Genomic DNA, 22,413 nt, shown 5'->3' on the forward strand with positions numbered 1-22,413 from the left:
GTGCCTGATCCAACATTGGCGTCTCTTATGTTCTTATGACCACGCCGGGCACGCTGGGGGTGGGGCCACGGTCATCCGAGGGAAAACTCTGCGGTTTTCCCTCGGATGGTCGTGGCCCCGCCCCCAGCGTGCCCAGCGTCGTCACGTCACCTCCGGGTGACGTGTGTGCTGCGCGTGCGCGTGCTCCAGCCACGGACCGGGAGTCCCCCGGTAAGAAGAAATTTCCACTTGGCAACCCTAGTATAAGGCAGCTTCATGTCTTCGTTTGAAAACTAACTTTTATAGTAATCTCCTTTCTCCCTGGAACCAGGAACCAGGAAGATGAGCATATTTTACACTAGATCCAATGCTGAGTCAGTCCCTAGCAGAAATCTTACTTCTTCCTTCCCCTGTGACCGGCAGCAGACAGCGCTACATAATTCTAGTGCCAGTTCAGGCACATCCTTTGGTACTAAGGATACCGCCACTTTGGAACCCTACAGGACTTCCATCGCAACGGGCATCAGCTTGTTTTGGAGGGGGCGCACCTGTACAGGGACAGGTCACTTAGGTGATACAATACCGGGAAGGAGTACTGATGACGTGAGCTGAGAGCCACATGTCTGGCTCCCTCTGCTTTCCAGATTCAAATTCTGGTTGTAGTGATACGTGTAGACAACATATAAGTCGTCGCTTAGCCAAGCGGGCAAGAGAGAACGATATTTCTGGCATATCCATAATGAGGCCAGTAAGAGATTCACGTGGCACGGGGGGGGGGGGGGGCACAGTGAGTACCAGCAGAACTTGTCGCTGGAATCTCAGATCCCCCAGTGAACTGACTGCGAGTCATCACATAACGTCAAGTTGGAGCACAGTGCGGAAAAACCTCCCAAAATAAACACTTGGCGGATGTATTTGCAAAGTCGGGAAACGACCAGAGGGAACAGCTCCTATCTGTCAGAACCCACCGCTAACAACGAAGAACACGCATTCAGGAACGGTTATACTTTTATTGCAAAGCTATAGATGCAGTAACACAGGCACTGTTAAGAATGGCCCCAGCCAGTAGAGCATAATAGGATATAGGGTATTCGTATGTAAAAAAAAAACAAACCCATGGCATTGGCCAATTAGGCACCCTCCCGCGCGCGGGATAAGTCAGGCAACCGTTAGGTGGCTAAAGCTGAGAACTCAGAGTCTCTCACGGTACATAGGAGCTCTCCAGACAACACAACCTCCTCCTGCACATCTGTAGAGATAAGCGTTTCAGCAAAGGCATAACAGCCGGGATAGGAATGCAATAGCCATTAACAAGACACAGAATGAATTCCCCAACCCCCATGGTAGCATAGCTGACACTATCCAGGGTCCAGTAGTGGGAGACAAACATGATGCATGCTTTGTCCAATGAGCTGAGCCAAAGAACTCCTCTGTGCCTCTCCGCCATCATCCCGTGGTTCCAGGGTGGGACAGTCTTTACTCTGAGAAGTGCTGCCTCTTGGAATCAGGCAGGGCATTCCTACAGATTGTGACGGTGAGGCGAGGGGCTTTCTGTGGGCCCACAGACCTGCCCTGCTTGGTTAGCATGCGGCATCATTCTTGGGCCATCCCTTCCGGGGTTTGCACAATACCAGTTTGGTGGCGGGGGGGGGGCTGTTTTCCTGCCATTTTCTCTCTTCCTTTGCTAGCCTTCGAAAGGATAGTCCTAAAACCAAAGCAGAAGACACACTTTGCAAAACACGTTCTCTCTCCACGATGCTTGCCCATCCCCTTCCCCTCTTCAAGGGTAATGCCTGTTGGAGCGGACCAGGAAGTGAAAACACCCAGGAGCAAGTCAAGCCCAGCGGCCCTTGATGTGGTACAAGCTCAGTGGAGCTGACAATGGCCATGAGCTCACTCACTGCATCTTTCCTCAAACTGGAAGCAGTGTAGGAGGAGGCACGGACGGCTGTTATTGATGAGGAGTCTGGGGCAAGTGACCCCTGAGGTTTGGGCAGCGTTGCTGGCGCTTGGCCGTACTTTCTCCTGGCCACCAGTTCCCCCTGGGAAATTTCCCTGTCAGTCAAATGGCCAGTCCGCCCCTGCCTGTGCAGCACAGAGCACAGAAAAGGTACCCTGTTTCCCTGAAAGTAAGACATCCCCCGAAAATAAGACCTACTTACAGTTTCGCCTCTCGCTGAAATATAAGGCATCCCCCGAAAATAAGACCTCCCCGATAATAAGGCCCCCCCGATAATAAGGCCCCCCGAAGCTACCGTAACTCTGGATTCTGGGCCGTAGCAGTGGGCGCTGCCGCACAGCTCACTGTTGGCCGCCGCGCAGCCGGAGCAGACAGGAAGTGTGAGGTTTCTTTTAATCAGAGAGCCCGTGCCGACGCCAGGACAAGCTGCCGCCTGCTGCTCGCTCTGTCCTGACGGAGTGTACCGTATTCTTCTTCATGGAAAAATAAGACATCCCCCGAAAATAAGACCTAGCACATCTTTGGGAGCAAAAATTAATATAAGACACTGTCTTATTTTCGGGGAAACAGGGTAGCACTTTGGGTGGCGCTTCAGGAACATTCCAGGTAACAGAAATTCCCCTTTCCACACCCCAAGAGGTTGCTCATAAAAATTCAATGTAGCCCTAAGTTTTATATTGTTTTGATGAGGCACATTGGTGATCTCATCCAGTTTCTTTTAGTACTGGGCCGTTGTAGATTCTCCGCTTTGCTGTTTTCAGCGTACCAGCATAAATGTATCGGGGTGGGGAAGGAGCAGGAACAGAGTGATGCGCTTGAACGAGTTATCCAGGAAACAGAAAGACTTTTTATTCCAAGAGATGAAATTGCATTTGGGTAGGAAAGCGTGTTAGAAATTATGAGTTCATCACATGAGGCGAGGTTCCCTTTTAGAAATGGGCGGGGTTATCATGTATTAGAATGTAAATATTAAGTACTTAATGTAATGTTGGAACAACTGGCTATGTATGAAGTACCCAATAAGATCCTACACAATCCTTGGGAAACCAAATATGCCATCCTCTCTGTATTAATCTTCACCGTATTGTTTCACATCACTGAGCGGCATGGGGTTTTTGTACGATATGCATGCGGAGGGAAATGTTTATTTGTAATGATCTTTGTTGTTCTAGTGCTGCCTCGTAAATATCATTTTGAAGAATGCCGCAGATGAACCAAGCGAAGCTGCAAGGTACGTTGCTGAATGAAACAGAAAATACTGTGGAATACAAATATACATTTTTGTCTGGAAAGATTGTATGTGGGGCTGAACAGCATCAAATAGTTTGCAGTGCTTTCAGTAGAATGCAGTCTCAGGCCTGAGGAGCGAGGTATAGCCAGAAAGGCCCCTTGGTTGCTGTGCAGTGGAGTCTGTCTGTCTGTCTGTCTGTCTGTCTGTCTGTCTGTCTGTCTGTCTCTCTCTCTCTCTCTCTCTCTCTCTCTCTCTCTCTCTCTCTCTCTCTCTCTCTCTCTCTCTCTCTGTGTGGGTGCAGTTTATTTATTTAATTCAGTATTCATACCCTAAGGGGCCGCCGTGGCTCAGAGGTTAAAACGCTGAAACTGCAGACCGGAAGGTCTGTAGTTCGTCAGTTCGAGACTCGAGTGCCACGTGACGAAGTGAGTTCCCGTCTCTGGCCCCAACTCCTGCCAACCTAGCAGTTTGAAAGCAAGAAACTGCAAGTAGATAAATAGGTACCGCTGCAGAAGGAAGGTAACAGCGTTCCGTGCGCCTCGGCATTTAGTCATGCCAGCCACATCCAGGGCTCTTTTTGTAGAAAAAGCCCAGCAGGAACTCATTAGCATAATAGGCCACACCCAACAGCAGAAACTCATTGGCATATTAAGCCACAACCCTGACAGCACAGCTTATTAGCACATTAGGCCGCACCCTCATGTTACCAGAAGTGCTGTCATCCAGCCACACCCACCTTTTGCTTCTTATTCTGTTGACCTTGTTTGTGGTCAAAACCCAGGGCTTTTTTTGTAGCAGGAACTCCTTTGCATGTTAGGCCACACACCCCTACTGTAGCCAATCCTAATGAGTTTCTGTTGTTGGGTGTGGCCTATTATGATAATGAGTTCCTGCTGGGCGTGGCCAACTCGGGAGCCAGCCGGAACACCGTTCCTGTGCGTTCCTGCCCAAAAATAGCCCTGCACATGACCATGGAAAAGTCTTCAGACAGCGCTGGCTCTTCGGCTTGGAAATGGAGATGAGCACCGCCCCCTAGAGTCGGACTCGACTAGCTTTCGAGCAAGGGAAACCTTTACCTTTATATTCATACCCTGCCTTTCTCCCCCATGGGGCCCCCAAGTGGCTTGCATTGCTTTCCTCTCCCCCAACACATCCTCACAGTAATCCTCTACTTCAGTTAGGCTGAGAGTGTGACCGGCCACCCCAAGTCACCCGGTGAGCTTCCCCGGCAGAGTGGGGATTTGAACCTGGGTCTTCTTGATCCTAGTCCAACACTCTTAACCATTATACCACACTGGTAGTGGCACTGCGGCAAACCTAATGAGAAGCACTGATGGAATACTGCTAAAGGCCAGAATTATGTTGTTCATTTGCACAGTCGAGTCCTACTCTTCGCGACCCCACGGACCACGTCACGCCAGGCCTTCCTGTCTTCCGCTGTCCTCTGAAGTTGGCTCAACTTCATGTTCGTTGCATCTATGACACTCTCTAACCATCTCGTCCTTTGCCGTCCCCGTCTTCTTTGACCTTCGATCTTTCCCAGCATCAGGGTCTTCTCCAGGGAGTGCTCCCTTCTCATTGGGTGGCCAAAGTCTTTGAGCTTCAGCTTCATTATCTGGCCTTCCAGGGAACAGTCAGGGTTGATTTCCTTTAGGATTGACCGATTTGATCCCCCTGCAGTCCAAGGGACTCTCAAGAGTCTTCTCCAGCACCATAATTCGAAAGCATCTATTTTTCGGCACTCGCCCTTCCTCTCGCAGCCATACATTACTACTGGGAATACCATTGCTTTGACCGTACGGACTTTTGTTGGCAGGGTGGTGTCTCTATAGCTGAGGTTAAAACTTAGCACTGGCATGAGAGCATAAGCTGGAGAAAGCTTTTCACAGATCTGAGATGGTATGGCTAACTAAATGGTGTTTTTTCTTGTTTCCGAAGGTGCTTGGCTCTGTGCTGTCTTGGGCTATGGATATGTGAAGAATTGATGCAGGGTACAAACCACCCTCAAGTGAAGGATGCAATAAATGTTTTAGGTGTGACATTGAAGGTACTTGTATGGCATGAATCTGTGTAGTTCGACTGCACACAAAGGGTGTCTGAGATGCTGAGAGTATTAGGAAGTTTCGCACGTATTGAGTGAGTTTTAAGGTATCCATATCGGAAAGCTCAGTATTAACATGAGGCATAAAAGAGATTTGCCGAGTTATGCCTAGAAGATATGTCCCAAATTAAATTACCTGGCATTAGATGTGCTTTGAAATGAATCATTTGTTTACATGATTCCTCCATCTCCTTTGTGTTTTCTGGAAGAAGAAGAAGAAAAAGGCTGTTTGAGAAATATAGGCCCCGGTCACACGGGCAGGAAACCGCGGGGGGGGAAGCGTGGCAGATTGCCCCGGGGCAAACTAAGGCGCAGTTACCTGACCAGACCTCCCGTGGAAGTACCGTGGAGGTACCGTGGAGGTCCCGTGGGAAGGGAGAGGCGCCGATCGCAGGACACTCCCGCGCGCAAAAACGAAGTGCGCGGTTCGGCAAACCGGATAGTTTTTTTCTGTACAGCATGACTGCGCATGCTCCGTAGGGTGCTTTTGCGGATCCAGGAAGACCTGGGGGGGGGGAAACTTTGTCGCAAGGAAGGGAACATGGGCGGGCGCCGGATGCCACCGGAAACGCGATCAGACGCCCGCCCTTGCCCCGCAGTTTCCGGATACTAGTACCTCCGAGGTACTAGTTTTTTGCTGCGCGGTTTCTGCGGGAAGCCTCGTTTGAGCCACGGGAGTGCTACGCTTCCCAGATGTGCCGGTGAGATCGCGTCCGGAAACTCCGCATGTCTTCCGTCTGACTAGCGTGGCTAATGTTCCGTGTGACCGCAGCCATAATAAAGTTAAATTTGTCTGGTGTGTAGCCGCTATGATTGGAGGGTTTATGTATAAAAGAATAATTTAAAAATTGTATGCATTAATTGTTTCCAGCAATAAATGTCTTTGCAGCTATTATGGAAGTATATTGGCTTGGTTTTACACCTAACCGATGTGTGTCTTCACCCTTGCAGTTTTTTAACAAGCAGATTGCTCAGATTGCATGCGACATCTTCCAACTGCTGACATCTTACTGGGAAAAACTTCACAAATATGAATCTTCTCTCCCAAGAAAAATGATTGAAGTATGTTTATTTCCTAAAATCTTCACGTGTGGTATTTGTTAACTGATAACGCTGTATTTAGTTATTCACTGAACTCTCTAAAACTATTAGCCATGCGCGGCCCCCCTCTGAGGATAGGTAAATCTGCGGATCGGGGCCGCACAGAGGCTAAATAAATTTTTCGGCGGACTTGGGACATTCTCCAGGTTTGCAGAAAAATCTGAAATGTTTAAAAAAAATACTGGGGGAGGGGGAATAAATCCCCTGAAAAAAAGTTTGTAAGCCACTCTGAGACACCTTTGGATAGTGAAGGGCGGGGTATAAATCCAATCTCCTCCTCCTCCTCCTTCCTTAGATACAAGTAGAAATGGCGATCCCTGAGGTCTTCTATCAGTCAGGATGTAGGAGGCTCTCTCCCACCCTCTGACTGAGACGGAAGGGTACAGGGATCTCCATTCCTACTCGTTGGCCTGTAAGGTACTCCTGGGTTTGAACCCAGCTCTTGTAAGATTTGGGAAATTCTGCCAGTGGGTTGGGGTTCTTTCTAATGTTCTCAAGGACTAGAGAGGTGAGCAGGAAAGAGGAATCTGGGGAGTTAGTAGGCTTGTTGTTGTTGCTTTATCAAACAGTCTGATGAACTCAAACCTGTGTTCTTAGTGAGTTTTTGGAGATCCAACCTCTTCCTGTAAATGTCTCATTTGGGAATGTGTGTGTGTGTGTGTGCAGATCATCATTGCGACCATCTCGTTTCTGTTGCCCAGCGCAGAGTACTCCTCCGTGGAAAGCGATAAGAAGGTGAGTGAAGAGAAACAGCCGCTGGTTCAGTCGTGATCTTGCGGTGGAATCTGGTCTCCTTTGTAAAATACGGAGCTGGTGTGCTGTAATACTTTCGTCTCAGGAAAGTGTGTTTGAGGGGAGAACAGGCTTGCAGACTTAATGGCTTGCGCGTTTCCCGGGATAAAAAGCCCGTCTGGAGCCGGAGCTGTCCAACCACAGCTTTAGCGGAATTGTCTTGAACAGCTGCTGCACACTGGCCCCGTTTACCTGTTAGGGCGAATACGCATATGTCCTGCATATATATATACATGCATCTGTTTGTAAGAAAGAGCCAGCCCGCATTCACTTTACCAATGAAACTGGGAACCAGCACCTGGAGAAATGTGTTGTGCAAGTCCTGAATGCAACAGGAGAATTACTCAACATGCATGTCAAGGAAAATCAGATATACATAAGAACATAAGAAATGCCAATGTTGGATCAGGCCAAAGGCCCATCCAGTCCAACACTCTGTGTCACACAGTGGCCAGAAATACCAGGTGCCATCAGGAGGTCCACCAGTGGGGCCAGGGCATTAGAAGCCCTGCCACTGTTGACCCCCCCCCCCAAGCACCAAGAAGACAGAGCATCCCTTGCCCCAGAGTCCCTATCTATACCTTGTGGCTAATAGCCACTGATGGACCTCTGCTCCATATGCTTATCTAAGAACATAAGAACATAAAAACATAAGAGACGCCAATGTTGGATCAGGCCAAAGACCCATCCAGTCCAACACTCTGTGTCACACAGTGGCCAGAAATACCAGTGCCATCAGGAGGTCCACCAGTGGGGCCAGGGCATTAGAAGCCCTGCCACTGTTGACCCCCCCCCCCAAGCACCAAGAAGACAGAGCATCCCTTGCCCCAGAGTCCCTATCTATACCTTGTGGCTAATAGCCACCGATGGACCTCTGCTCCATATGCCTATCTAATTCCCTCTTGAAGCCGCCCATGCTTGTAGCCCCCACCACCTCCTGTGGCAGTGAGTTCCATGTGTTAATCACTCTTTGGGTGAAGAAGTACTTCCTTTTATCCGTTCTTACCCGACCGCTCAGCAATTTCATGGAGTGCCCACGAGTTCTTGTATTGTGAGAAAGGGAGAAAAGTACCTCTTTCTCTACCTGCTCTTTCCCATGCATGTATACCCTGTACGTGCCCTCACCTGGATGTCCCAGGCTCGCCCGATCTCGTCAGATCTCGGAAGCAAAGCAGGGTCAGCCCTGGCTGGTATTTAGATGGGAGAACCGCCAAAGAAATACCAGGGGCGTGGCGTGGAGGCAGGCGATGGCAAACGACCTCTGAACGCCTCTTGCCTTGAAAAGCCCACCAAGGGTCACCATAAGTCAGCTGTGGCTTCACAGCACTTTTCACCACCATCCTGTACATGGGTTGTACATGCATCGACTGTAACCTGTGGACAGGGCTACTGGGGGGGGGCAAGGCTGAATTTGTTCTTCAGAGGCAAAACCCCCCCCCCCCAATTCGCAGTGGCTCTTAATGCTTTCTGTTCACATCCAAGCTGCCAAGACAGACTCGGCAGTCAGAGAAATATGGGCACAGCTCATTTGTGTGTATGTTTCCCCCCCTGTTGATTGATTGATTAGATTTATTGTATATGGCCATTGGCCGTTACAATACAAAATTACATTCAAAGAATGCTTACGATTTAAAACGTTGCACTCAAAATAAAACTCAATTATACAACTAAAATGTCAGGATTACAACAGTTTGGAATTTTAAAAACATGGTATCAGTACTTTATAACTCATGAAACATTTCCAAGAGCCACCTTGGATCTAACTTTCCTAACTGCCAGTGCAAAAAGCGCCGTCTTGCGTGAGACCAAGGGGTTCGTATCCGACAGGAGAAATTATCAGCTTTTCGCTGTTGGATAAATTATGCACTTGACTTAAAATTCCAGATGGAAATCTGCTTCTGAGGTCCAAATACAAAGGACAGATCATTATATAGTGAAATGCATCTTCTGCGGAGGTTCTGCATACACAAATGTGTTGTTCCTGTGGTTCGTTGAAATATCTTACAGACAGCAATTCAGTGGGCATAGACTGAAAACAAAGTGCGGTAAATGCCGCTCTTAGACTCTGTACTGCAATATCTGTCATGCAGGATGCTCTTAAATGATTTTTCTTTATCCATTGATATCACGGTGCGGATTTTGACCGAGTTATTAACACGTTATCCAATGGAGCATCCTCATTGTATCTAAGATCCCAAGTGTATTGGGAAATAATGTTATTGTTATTTTCCCCTGTTGGATCAGGGTTTGGGCAATTTTTCTCCATAGAGGTAATGCAGTGTGCATCTTTCTGTTTTTAGTTTATCGTTTCATTGTTACTTTGCCTACTGGACTGGTGCATGACGTTGCCCCTCAAAATGCTGCTGGAGCCTGTGTTCACCTCTAGTCTTGAAGATCAAAACCCTGCTAATGCTCCGCTCCTTGATTACATCTACAGGGTAAGTGTGAAGGATCATATCGAAGCACTTGTGTTCCCAGCGCTTAATTATGATGTTTGTTACTAACATAAGCCGAGTGAAGCAAGTTGATGTGCTTTTGGGGTGTTTACAGTTAACACCACAATTATTATTGGAAAAAAGCAGTGATAACCTCATCGTGTTTGCCATAAATGTAGGGGGGGGTTCACTACAATTTGAGCAGGAGCTATCCTCTGTGACATTCTCAACACCTAAGTCTTGCTTACATACTGATATAATACTTTTCTAAGTAAGTTGTTTGCCTTTCGTTGCTTAATAAGTAGTATCGGGTCATTTCCTGCAGGAGGGCACAGGAGCGGAGCTCCAGCAGTAAAGAGCCCAGGGGGCCGGCACATGCAACAAAATATGCGTCGCCCGGGATCGAGTAGAAACATAGCAGCATATTTTGAGCCTGAATGATAATTGAGATCAGCGTCCTATCTGAATTTAATATTCTTAAGACTTGTTGTCTAACATTTATGAAACTGAGAGCTTTGGCACCACTATAATATCTCCTGAAGAAGATTCATTTTTTGAAACGTTGTTATGTAATCCGGAGATGACATTGTGTATCATGTTATAGTGCTTTAGATTGCAATACATAAACAGCATGCTTTATAAGTCTTATGACTGTTTGATTGTAGGTCAGACTATCATGACTGTTGGCTTTATACTTGTTTAACTGATTGGGTCGTGTGTGTCCAGATTTTTTTAATGTGGTATGCTAGTCATCATGGGTGATTGGGGGTTGAAGGTGTTCAATATAACTTACACACAAAATACATGACTGGTCCTGTGCACAGGTACATTCAGCCCCTGGTCTTCAGCTAAATGGCGAGCAAAATCCAGGGACAAAGGTTAGAGTTACAGGGAAAGAAAACTTTTGCCAGAGTAGGTCAGTCACGGCCGCAGCTGACTTTAAAGCATACTCTGTGTCAGTGATGGCAGTGAAGACAATGCACTCATCCACCACCGTTGTGTCTACTTAGCGCTGTTGACCGATGCTGTTCCGCACTGTAAGAGGTCTGTTACCTTGGTCTGGGGGAGAAAAGAGCAGACACCTCCTCAGCACTTTGTGAATAATATCGACCCCGGTGGACCTGCCTCCTCCTCATTAATTACAGAGCTGTGTTCTGGAGGCCTTGCTGTCACATGTAGAAGAATACCTTTAGCGCGGGGCAGCCTGGCGATGTGGGTAGAAGGCTGGATCCAGAGCACTGCCGGGGGAGTGAATCTGACAGAGTGGGACTCCGGCAGCCTGTTGAGCCTCTGAAATTCTGTTCTTGGGTGCTGAGGGACCCTCAGAAAGACCCCACACACACTCAGCTGCCTCCAAGGAGCCTGTGGAGCCAGAAGCATGGCCTGGAGGAGACCAGGAAACCTCAGAAGACCTCTGCAGGGCAGACGCTCCTGGCCCACCTGCTCCAGAACTGGCCCCTGAGGAGTCTGCAGAAGGAGCTTCTCTGCCAGAACTCCCCTTTGCCCCCTCCAGGTCCCGGGGCAGCTAAGCGTCAGTCCAGGATTTGATTCCACAAGTCCACCAGAGTCTAACTGCAGGAGCGGCGGAAAGCAGAGGGCTCGTGCCAAGAGAACCCAGCAAAGGCTCAGTGCCAGGCTGGCTGCCTGTGCTCCCCCTCCTGGGCCAGAACAGGGTGGATGTGATCAGGGGTCATTTCTTAGAAAAAGAGGGGCAGGAGCTCATTAGCATAACTCATTTGCATATGCCACACCCCCTGACATCACCGGAAGTGTGTCAGAAGGCAACACCCACCACTCAGGCTCCACTGGACTGTTTTGGATTGCCAGCTATTGGGGGGGGGGGAATGCGCAGATCTGCCCTCACAGAGGAGGGAGAGCTTGTACCTGAAGGCGGGCCGAGGGGGGGCTCTGCAACTTACCTGGCTGCTTCTTGTTACTCGTGGCCCGACTGAGGGCTGCTGGGAGCAGGGGGTGGGGCTTGTTGCATGTGCCTGCCCCCTGGGCTCCTTACTGCCGGAGCTCCGCTCCTGTGCGCTCCCGCAGGAAATGTCCGCTGGATGTGATCCTTGGCAGGATTCTGGCCCCAGTGAAGCCTGGACAGATGAGTCCCAGGTGCTGCTTCCAGAGAATGGAGGAGCTGCTGTCCTCTCAGCCAGTTTAAGCCTTAGGCTGAGAAGGGAAGAAGAGGAGGAGATTGGATTTATATCCCGCCTTTCCCTTGGAGTCTCAGAGCGGCTGACAAACTCCTTTCCCTTCCCCTCCCCACAACAGACACCCTGTGAGGTAGGCGGGGCTGAGAGAGCTCTCTCCAGAACTGCCCTTGAGAGAACAACCCTGAAAGAAGAAGAAGAAGAAGAGATTGGATTTATACCCCACCCTTCACTACCAAAGGAGTCTCAGAGCGGCTGACAAACTCCTTTCCCTTCCCCTCCCCACAACAGACACCCTGTGAGGTAGGCGGGGCTGAGAGAGCTCTTTCCAGAACTGTCCTTGAGAGAACAGCTTGACAGAACTATGGGTTGCCTAAGGTCATCCAGCAGCTGCAAGTGGAGGAGTGGGGAATAAAACCTGGTTCTCCTAGGTTAGAGTCTGCGCACTTAACCACTACACCAAACTACTCTGTAGGGACAGGCTCCCATGGTTTCCCCAAGTTCCAGTGGTTGACCATACAGCACAGTGGCAACGGGGCTTCCACATGGCAGGCTTCCCCAAGGTCATCCAGCAGCTGCAAGCAGAGGAGTGTGGAAATCAAACCCAGTTCTCCCAGATTAGAATCCGCACGCTTAACCACTATACCAAACTGGCTCTCAAAATGGAAGCTTTCTGGATCAGCTGGTCCACTAGATGTAAGCCTGTGTCCCTGTTCCAGCTCCTTGCCTCCAGCTCCTGTTGATGCACAAGCCTTGTTCATCCAAGCCTGGGGGCGCTGATACTTGAGGAGACCTGACTGGCCCTGCTTGCAGAATACAGGACCAGGGAGGGGGTGCTCCCTGTAGAGGGAGGGGGAAATTGGCAAACAAAATGGCCTTCCTTCCTTCCTCTGGTGGAGGAATAATACCTTTGGATCCAACCCAAAATACTTAGAGAAAGTGTTGCCAGCACCTTACCCACTGGATTCTTGTCCATCCTGGCTCATTAAACCTGCCAGAAGTCGACTGACAATGCCTCTGGCTTTAAAACATGGCACAGCCAAGACCCTTTGTGGAGGGGATTCTTTGAGTGATTAATAATCAGCCAGTTGTATATCTTACCTGTTTTTAGGCAAAGCTTTGGAAACATGGTGGCTCCAGGTGTTTCTGTATGAGGCCAGATTACTTGGTTCCTTTCCAATTTGTCTTCCAACCTGGGTGTGGCACAGAAACCACTTTGGTTGCTCAAACAGGTGGTCTATGCTGGTCAGTGAGTTTGGGAGTGTGTGTCCCTCTCAGTGGCTTTTGGAGAGCCAGTTTGGTGTAGTGGTTAAGTGTGCGGAATCTAATCTGGAAGAACTGGGTTTGATTCCCCACTCCTCCACTTGCAGCTGCTGGATGACCTTGGGCAAGCCGTAGTTCTGTCAGAGCTGTTCTTTCAAGGACAGTTCTGGAAAGAGCTCTCTCAGCCCCGCCTACCTCACAGGGTGTCTGTTGAGGGGAGGGGAAAGGAAAGGAGTTTGTAAGCCCCTCTGAGTGAAGGGCGGGGTATAAATCCAATCTCCTCTTCTTCCTCCTCCTCCTCCCATAGACTGCCTGGCCAGGATGACCAGGAGGTAGGGTTGCCAAGTACCTACCTACGAACCGGCGGGGGACACATGCTTCCCCGCCGGAAGATTCGTGCTTGTAACACAGGCGCTGCACTATTCCTTCGTCCAGACGTGACGAAGGCACGTAGTTGGGTGACGCTCTGGTAATGGAGCTGGAAACTCAATGGTACCATCGAGTTTTCAGCCCCATTGCTAGAGCGTCGCCCGGCTACGTGCCTACGTCGCGTCTGGGCGACAGAACAGTGCAGTGCCTGTGTTTTCCCCGCAGGAATGGTCCCGTGAAGAACTACATATTTCCCGCCGAATCAAGGTAAGTACTTGGGAGCCCTGCCAGGAGGGCACTGTTTTGCAGCAGGTGGTACATGGGTACTTCTATTCTGCCGCATGGCTGTTGGCAGGGCTTTTTTTGTAGAAAAAGCCCAGCAGGAACTCATTAGCATAATAGGCCACACCCAACAGCAGAAACTCATTAGCATATTAAGCCACACCCCTGACATCACAGCTCATTGGCATATTAGACCACACCCCCATGTTACCACACTCACCTTTTGCTTCTTATTCTGTTTACTCTGTTGTCAAAACCCTGGGCTTTTTTTGTAGCAGGAACTCCTTTGCATGTTAGACCACACATCCCTAATGTAGCCAATCCTAATGAGTTTCTGCTGTTAGGTGTGGCCTATTACGCTAATGAGTTCCTGCTGGGCGTGGCCAACTCAGGAGCCAGCCAGAACTCCGTTTCTGGCTATTGGCCTTCGGAGGGCTGCAAGGTTCCATCTTATCTTCTATTTTGTGTAACATCTGTGTGTGGAAAGAAATCACCCGGAGATTTGTCTCGTCAATATGCTGATGATAACCAGCTGTTCTCTCTTGCCCTGTAACGCCCGAGAGGTGACAAATGTGCCGAGCCAGCATCTGGAGACAGTGGTGGACCAAATGCGGGCAAGGAAACAGAAACTCAGTCTAAGCAAAGTAGAAGTATTGTGGAATGGGAATAAGGCTGATACAGGAATAGGTGGACAGCCTGTTCTGGATAAGGATGTACTTCCGCTGAAGGATCAGTCTGGAGGTAGTACTGAACTGCTCACGGTCTCTAGGTAAACAGGTGGGAGTACCTTCTGCCAGCTCAGGCTGGCTAGCCGGCCACAGCCATTTCTGGAGAAAGCTGACACGTTGGGTGAAGCCTGTATTCCATTCCCCTCCGTGTGTTCCCTTCTGCCTGATAACAGCCAATCTGCCCATGCCCATTACACTGAAAAGATTGTTGTTGTTTGTAAAGAGATATAGGGGTGAGAACCAGGGCAACATCCAAATGTAACCTAAAGATGTTCATGGTGGTCCAAAGCTTAGACCCAAAGTAAGAGGTTCGACAGGCATGATTTGGCCCGTCATCCGCCAGATGAAGCACGGTGTCTCTGTGGCATTTTTAAATTATGCTGCATTTCTTCCTAATGCACTTTTCTGCTTTCCTTTCAGGTTCTGCATAGTTGTGTTCATGGCTCAAGTACATATACCCAGCAAAGCCATTATCTGTTAAGCCTAGCAGACCTCTCCAGCGACAGCTACGATCCATTTTTGCCCCTAGGAAATGTCAGGAATTCTGAACCCATGCCGTTCCAGCCTTCTGCGGACCTGAGTAATTTGCTGACTGTTGTTGAAGGTAAGGGACTGTTTGGAAAGCAGCAGTTCATTTGAGTTGCGTGTGTACTAGGAATTGTAACACTTTTCGAGCCTTTAATATATATATATAAAAAACACACGCTTTGCAAGAGCTCGTCTAGGTATGCTCATGTGAAAAAAGTTTTGAGTTCTTTCTAGGAATTAACTAACGTCAGTATCTAGTCATCACCTGCTTCAGTAAAGGAAAGCTATTCGCAAACTAGCATGCAATTTTTGAAAATTAAACTGGAGCGTAAAGGAAATCTGCGGGTCCTCAACATGGTGCTGCACATACTTTCTGGGGACTCCCACATGGTGCAAGGGCCTGCCCTCATGCTCCTGTCATTTCACAGAATGTAGAAAACAGAATTGTTCGGGGGCGAGGGGGGGGACATTCTTACACAGGGAGCAGAGTTATAGTATAACAAGAAGAGGGACCCGCGATACTCGTGGGGGGGGAGTATTCCCCACGGCTCCCGTCCTGCAGAAGCAGGAGGACCTCCGGGCTGAGGAAGCGGCCACAGGTAAGCTTCCCCCTGGCCCCGACGGCAAGGCCCATGCGGCTCCCAGCTGAGCGACAGCAAGACCCGGATGGCTCCCAGCCGCCAGGCCCGCCAAGCTTCCCTCTCCTCCCCCAACGGCTAGGGCCATGCCGGGCCATCAAACCTTCTCCCCTGCCCCCCCTGCAGCAACAGCGAGGCCCACGCGGCTCCCAGCCACCGGGCCCACCAAGCTTCCCTCCTGTCCCCCGACAGTGAGGGCCGCGCTGGGACCACCAAACCTTCTCCCCCCCCCCAGCAGTGACAGCAAGGCCTGCGCGGCTCCCAGCCGCTGGGCCCGCCAAGCCCCCCCCCCCCCCACAGGAGGCACTGTTCTCAGTGCATTCCCTGCACATGCGCAGGGAACACTTTTTTACTTTTTTGGGGATTTAAGTATCCCCCGTATAGTTTTTTTTATAGATTTCAGATTTTTCTCTACATCTGCCCCAAATGTGCAGGAAAATCTCTTTGCCCCCTAGGTGCCCCCAATGTGCGGATTTAGATATCCGCACGCAGGGGGCACCTTGGCTATTAATATAGATGGATGAGCCCAGGAGGTTGACTTCTGTAAGGAATGAACCTTTCCTACATTGATTGTTCTGTTACCTTAGACAACAATTCTTCAGTTCCCAGTCCCGTTGCATTATTTCGCTTTATTAAGAATCTTGCTGTTAGAGTGAAGTGTATTATATAAGGAACAAATATTACCTACACTGATGCCATAAACAGTCGTGGTCCTGTTTGAGATCAGGGCCCTGCGGGACTTATTACTGTTCTGCAGGGCCTTCGGCTGAGGCGGTGGGCGTCCAATAAAAACTTGGCTTCCCCTGCTGAAATTCACCACCTCTGCACAGCCCAGATTAAGAAGGTCTGTGAGACTCAATGGCACCAGCTTGGAAACTCTGCACATAGACAAATAGTACAATCTTAATGTATGTTTTTTAAAAATTATTTTTAATTATTCTGTTATACTGCATCTGGTGTGTTTTAGAATCTGCTTTGTGATCCACCCTGAGCCTGCTAGCAGGGAGGGCGAAATATATTTGAAATAAATTAATTAATTAAAATTTGCTTGTGCTGGTTTCCCAGTTCTTCAGTCCCAGCCCCACTGCATTACTTTGTTTCATTAAGAATCTTTGCTGTTAGCCTAAATTGTCCTATATTATTTTGTACTATGAGGGGCTGCGGTGGCTCAGGTGGTTAAGACGCTGAACTGCAGACTGGAAGGTCGGTAGTTCGGCAGTTCAAGACCCAAGTGTGCCGCATGACGGAATTAGTTCCCATCTCTGGTCCCAGCTCCTGCCACCCTAGCAGTTCAAAAGCAAGAAACTGCAAGTAGATAAATAGGGACCACTTTGGTGGGAAGGGAACAGCGTTCTGTGTGCCTCAGTGTCTAGTCATGCCGGCCACATGACCACGGAAACATCTTTGGACAGCGCTGGCTCTTTGGCTTCAAAACGGAGATGCGCACCGCATCCCTAGAGTCGGATTCGACGAGCTTTTGAGCAAGGGAGACCTATTTTGTACTACCCTCACTGATTGACTGAATAGTCTTTCTCATTCCTCTAATCCACCCAACCCCCCACTCCATTATTCTGTTTTACCGGGAATATTTGCTGCTTGTTTCCAAACCTTTTATCATTCTTTGGAATTCACTTGCTGATTGACTGAACGGTTCTTATCTTTGTAATCTGCCTTGAGTTCCGGTGAGAAAGACAGACTGTACATGAAGCCAATAATAACAATAAATAACTCAGTTCTGGTATGAAAAATGAACTGTATAGCAGAGCTTGATGCCAGTGGACGAAAAAATGTTTTCAGTTTTTGCCCAATGTAAGTAGTATTGCTATCTCCTGTTCAGTGCAGTCTTACCTGATTTTTCATGTGAGTTAGTAATTTACTTGATTTAAATTTGTAATAAAATCGATCTGGGTTTTTGTTTATGCATCTCTGCAACTATTATAAACAGCTGTTTGATCCAAGCTTCTCTGAGCCAAGACTTCTGTACCTGGGGCACTGTCATTATATCTCGTTCTGAACTTGTCCTTAGAATACGGATTATAAAAAAAACAGGGCTATTTTTGGGCAGGAACACACAGGAACGGCATTCCGGCTGGCTCCTGGGTTGGCCACACCCAACAGCAGAAACTCATTAGGATTGGCTACAGTAGGCGTGTGTGGCCTAACATGCAAAGGAGTCCCTGCTACAAAAAAAGGCCCTGGGTTTTGACAACAAACAAGGTAAACAGAATAAGAAGCAAAAGGTGGGTGTGGCTGGATGACCACACTTCTGGTAACACGGGGCTGCGGCCTAATATGCTAATGAGCTTTGGTGTCAGGGTGTGGTCTATTATGCTAATGAGTTCCTGAAAAAAATGCACACAATGGCAAGGCACAGACTGGATAGATTTTTCAACATATCTTAGGGAAGCCCCAATCTCCAGAAAACTCTGAAATCTTAGGGGGATTTTTTAAAAAAACAAAAACAAAAACCATATAATAGAAGAAATGTCTGTTGTTTTAAGAGATGAATGTCCACCGAGATCTCTTGAGATTACCTTCTAGATCTTGGTGGCCCTTGCTTGGCGATGACAACAATATTGACAAGCCTTTACAAACTTTGGTTTCTGGCAGTCACGTTGGTGGAGAGGGGTCTGAAAGAAATAAAAATTGGGATGGGAGTAAGGGGAGAGAAGGAGAAGAAGCAGGAAAAGGGGATTAAAAGCTGGGTGGATGGGCAGGAGGAAAAGAAGAAAAGGGCAGAGGTTGCCTGGGGAGGGAAGGAGGGAAAGCTGGAGTGGATACAGGTACATTGGTTGATGGGTAGGAGGGAAGGAAGCAGGGAAAGGGGACAGGCCGTGGAGGCTGCCAAGAGAAAGTGAAGAACAATTCGTGTGGGAAAGAGGGATATGGTGTGGAAATGAGATGCACCCTATGAGTCCCCATGGGTCGCCCCATTTCTTATCTCTAATTTTCATCGCCAGGACTCATCTAAGAGAACCAGGGCAGATATACCATGGGAAAACTGGAGGAAGCATTCCTTCAGGGAACTAGGTCTCAGACCTTGTAGGGCCGCACATAGAGTGATTACGATAGTCTAAGCAATAGGTTACACAAGTTAGTAACTGCAAAGGAAGTATTCATGCATTTTGAGCCAGACATCATTATTTCCCTAGGGCGTTGGTATCATTTGGCCAGTTTATTCCAACCAGGTGTTCACCTAATGGCTATCATCATTATCAACAACAAACCACATCTTTTAGCTACTGATCTTAGGAGGCGAGTCTAGTGTAGTACCGCTTTTCTCTAGTTGACTTGGTGGCCTTGATTGAGCCTTGGTTTTCGTGTAGATCAGCCAGGCTGTCATTACAACAAGACTTGAAGTTAATGGGCAATCTTTTTTGAAATCTAGCTTTGACCCACATGTATATCCACCATTGAAGACAATCAAAATATAATTTTGCTTTCGGTTTATAGATGGTCTAACCATTGTTCATTATACCAAACAGTACAGTAGTTCTCTGTTTTTAGATGCTAATAGTCTATTTTAAAATGCATGCCCTTTTAAACAGACTTTCACCTTCCCGTATTGGAGAATTAAAATTTCAAAAGAATAAAACTCCCTACATAACGTGCTAGACACAATGTAAGTATGCGTTTAGGTTGGTGCATATTTCGGTGAGTTTATTTTGCTGATTCTTGTTTTTGTTGGTCACTTTCAGAAAGGAGGCGGAGAAGTTTGGAGCTGATTCCTTTAACTGCGCGAATGATTATGGCTCATCTAGTAAATCATTTGGGCCATCATCCCCTCAGTGGAGGACCTGCTGTTCTTCACAGCCTTCTCAGTGAAAATCACAACAACTGTTATGTGGAATCTAATGAATTGTCTTCTGAAGTCTTCAGAAGCCCAAACTTACAGCTCTTTGTATTTAATGATAGTACTCTTATGTCATACCTCCAGATCCCTTCAGAAAGGGTGGTAGATGATGAAACAACAAGAACCTTCTCAGAAGTAAGAGTAATTGTTAGGGATATTTCAGGGAAGTACTCATGGGATGGAAGGCTAATGCATGGACCATTAGCTGGTTGTCTTCCAGGTCAGAGTCAACAAAACTCCACTGCCATTTGGGACAATCATAAACAGAAATTTGAGTCTCCAATGGACTTCATTCAAACATATGAAGGAGAAGATGCGCTCGATAAGTTATTGGCAAGGATTGGTAACAGTAGTCCAGAGTGCCTTTTATGTCCACAGCTCAGACTAAATGAGCCTTCACCATTACCCTGCATCATGAGCCATGACCAAGAGAATGCTATCTTGGAAGCAATAATGCAACAGAGTTGCATAGAAGATGCGCATGGGTGCACTTTGAACCTCAGGATGGAAGTGGAAAGCCAGGCTGCGCCATGGCCTACCCAGTCTCAAGCACCCTTTCATTTGTGTAGGCTCCTGCTAAACGATTTAGGGATGAACTCTTGGGATAAAAGGTAAGCACTTCTGGTTTATCTTTATGACTGTTTTTAAAGGTAGTTAATTCGTACCATAGTATTCCCTATTACTGTGTATGAATGTGAAAGTTGGACAATGAAGAAAGCGGATAAAAAGAAAGTGGATTCCTTTGAAATGTGGTGCCGGAGGAGAGTTTTGCAGATACCATAAACTGCCAAAAAGATAAATAAGTGGGTTCTAGACTAAATCAAGCCTGAACTGTCCCTAAAAGTGAAAATGACTAAACTGAGGCTATCGTGCTTTGGTTACATCAGAAGAAGACAAGTCACTGGAAAAGACAATAATGGCCCCGGTCACACGGAGCATTAGACACGCTAGAGAGACGGAAGATAGGCGGATTTTCCGGACACGATCTCACCGCCACATCTGGGAAGCATAGAGCTCCCGTGGCTCACCCGAGGCTTCACTCCGAAGATGCGCTGTAAAAAACTAGTACCTCCGAGGTACTAGTTTCCGGAAACCGCGGGGCAAAGGCGGGCGTCAGATCACGTTTCCGATGTTAGCTCGTGGCATCCGGCGCCCTCCCATGTCCTGTCGCGAAAAGGGTTATTTTTTTGTCAAGTCTCCACAGGTGCGCACAAGCACCCAACGGCGCATGCGAACACTTGGGTTAAAAAAACCAACACAACCCCCGCGGCGCCGCTTCTTTGCCACGCCGCAGGAGTGAGGTATGATCGGCACCTCCCCCCAACCACGGGACGCCGGCGGGACGTCAGGTGGGACGTTTGATCCGGCTGCTGCACAGTAGTTCACTCCGGGGCAAACAGCCACGCCTCCCCCCCCCCGCGATATCCGGCCCGTGTGACCGGGGCCAATGCTAGTCAGGGCTTTTTTCTGGGGGAATGCACCAGAATGGAATTCCAGAACCTCTTTGACAAGAGGAAGACCCAACATGAGATGGATTGATTCCGTCAAGGAAGCCACTGCCCTCAGTGTGCAAGACCTGAGAATGGCAAGAAGCTGCAAGAAACTGCAAGTAGATAAATAGGTACTGCTTCGGTGGGGAAGGTAACAGTGTTCAGTGCACCATGGCTTTTAGTCATGGCGGCCTCATGATCACGGGGAAGTATTTGGACAGCGCTGGCTCTTCCGCTTGGAGACGGAGATGAGCACCGCCCCCTAGAGTCGGATTCGACTGGCTTTCGAGCGAGGGAAAACCCTTCACCTTTACCTTTTACATGCCTATGAATGTTGGAAGGAAAGCTCACCAAAGTGCCCCCCTTTCTCCCGTGGTGCTTCTCCAGTTACAGCTAGATCAGATCTGTACGAACGATAGTTTCATGAGCGATCCTGTGTGTGTGTGTGTAAATAAGTCCCCTTGAGTTCAGTTGGCTAACTCCCCAGTAAGAGTGTACAGCCTTGCAGCATGAGGAACGTTTTCACTCATGTAATCTGGATTTCACTCATACAATCACTCATGTAATCACTCATCTAATTCCCCACCCCGCAAGGCCCCTCCCCCCAGGGAGGCTGGGGAGTACGGATCCTTCCGCCATCTTATACTGTTTTTATCTAGTCTTATTTATTGGATTGTTTTAAATGTTGTTGTACGGTATTGTATACTATTTGTTGTAAGCTGCCCTGAGCCCTACTTGTAGGGAAGGGCGGCCTAGTAAATCCAATTCAATAACTAACTAAATAAATAAATATTTTGTGCTCCAGGAGGTGGTATGAGAGTGGTTCAGTAAGTTTTGCCCTGCAAAGCCCTATGCGTGTTTAAACCGAGCGCAATGGCGTTTACGTGCAACAAAGTAAGCATAGGACTGCTCCATCACAAATCCTGATCCTCAAGTTAGCGATTTCACTTAAGGCTGTTGTTTTCTTTTGCAAAGGCGGAGGAGGCAAGGACCTTGTACTTCACACACACACCCCTCAATACCCCAGCCCCTTGTGAAGTATCCCTTCAAAGCTTCTAATGATTGTGGGAGGGCGGTGGCAATCAGAAGCCTGGATTCTCAACTTAGCAAATGCAAAAAAAACCTTCTCTCTATCAGGTTTCTTTTCCTGGGGGCCCAAGTAGCACCCCCTTGCCTCAACAGCAGCCCTATGTGGAAACATCTCTTGAAGACTGTGGACGGTAGTTAGGAAATCAGGGCTGGTTCAGTATAAGGCAGTTTCATGAGTGTTTATGTGTATGCTAAGCCAACTACTGTATTGAATTTAGACAGCCCAATTCTTCCGTCTTAATAGTGCTATGGGATTCCCCCCCCCCCAAAAAAAAAAAATGCCACAGGGCAATCTCGCTTTGGCTGAATGCGAAGCAACAAGTCACTTGGCTTCCAGCCTGTCTGTGTGTGAAAATATTTTTGTGCTGAACTCAAGTCTGTCTATTTGGTGGGCTTTGCTGTCCCCTTTTAGTGGTGCAGATGA

The 22,413-nt window shown here is 48.3% G+C and overlaps 1 protein-coding gene across 1 annotated transcript in view; it reads left to right on the forward strand.

Moving 5' to 3' along the window:
- The window catches only part of RALGAPA2 (Ral GTPase activating protein, alpha subunit 2 (catalytic)), a 235,075-nt gene that overhangs the window by 132,689 nt on the left and 79,973 nt on the right, over positions 1 to 22,413 (forward strand). The window contains exons 27-33 of the mRNA XM_015406000.1: positions 3,112 to 3,170; positions 5,109 to 5,217; positions 6,223 to 6,333; positions 7,039 to 7,107; positions 9,465 to 9,602; positions 14,812 to 14,995; positions 19,256 to 20,021. Coding sequence (XP_015261486.1) covers positions 3,112 to 3,170; positions 5,109 to 5,217; positions 6,223 to 6,333; positions 7,039 to 7,107; positions 9,465 to 9,602; positions 14,812 to 14,995; positions 19,256 to 20,021 — 1,436 coding nt within the window. The remainder of the gene's footprint in view (positions 1 to 3,111; positions 3,171 to 5,108; positions 5,218 to 6,222; positions 6,334 to 7,038; positions 7,108 to 9,464; positions 9,603 to 14,811; positions 14,996 to 19,255; positions 20,022 to 22,413) is intronic.

The sequence above is a fragment of the Gekko japonicus genome, unplaced genomic scaffold (genome assembly GCF_001447785.1).
Source record: "Gekko japonicus isolate JY-2015 unplaced genomic scaffold, Gekko_japonicus_V1.1 scaffold388, whole genome shotgun sequence".
NCBI lineage: Eukaryota > Metazoa > Chordata > Lepidosauria > Squamata > Gekkonidae > Gekko > Gekko japonicus.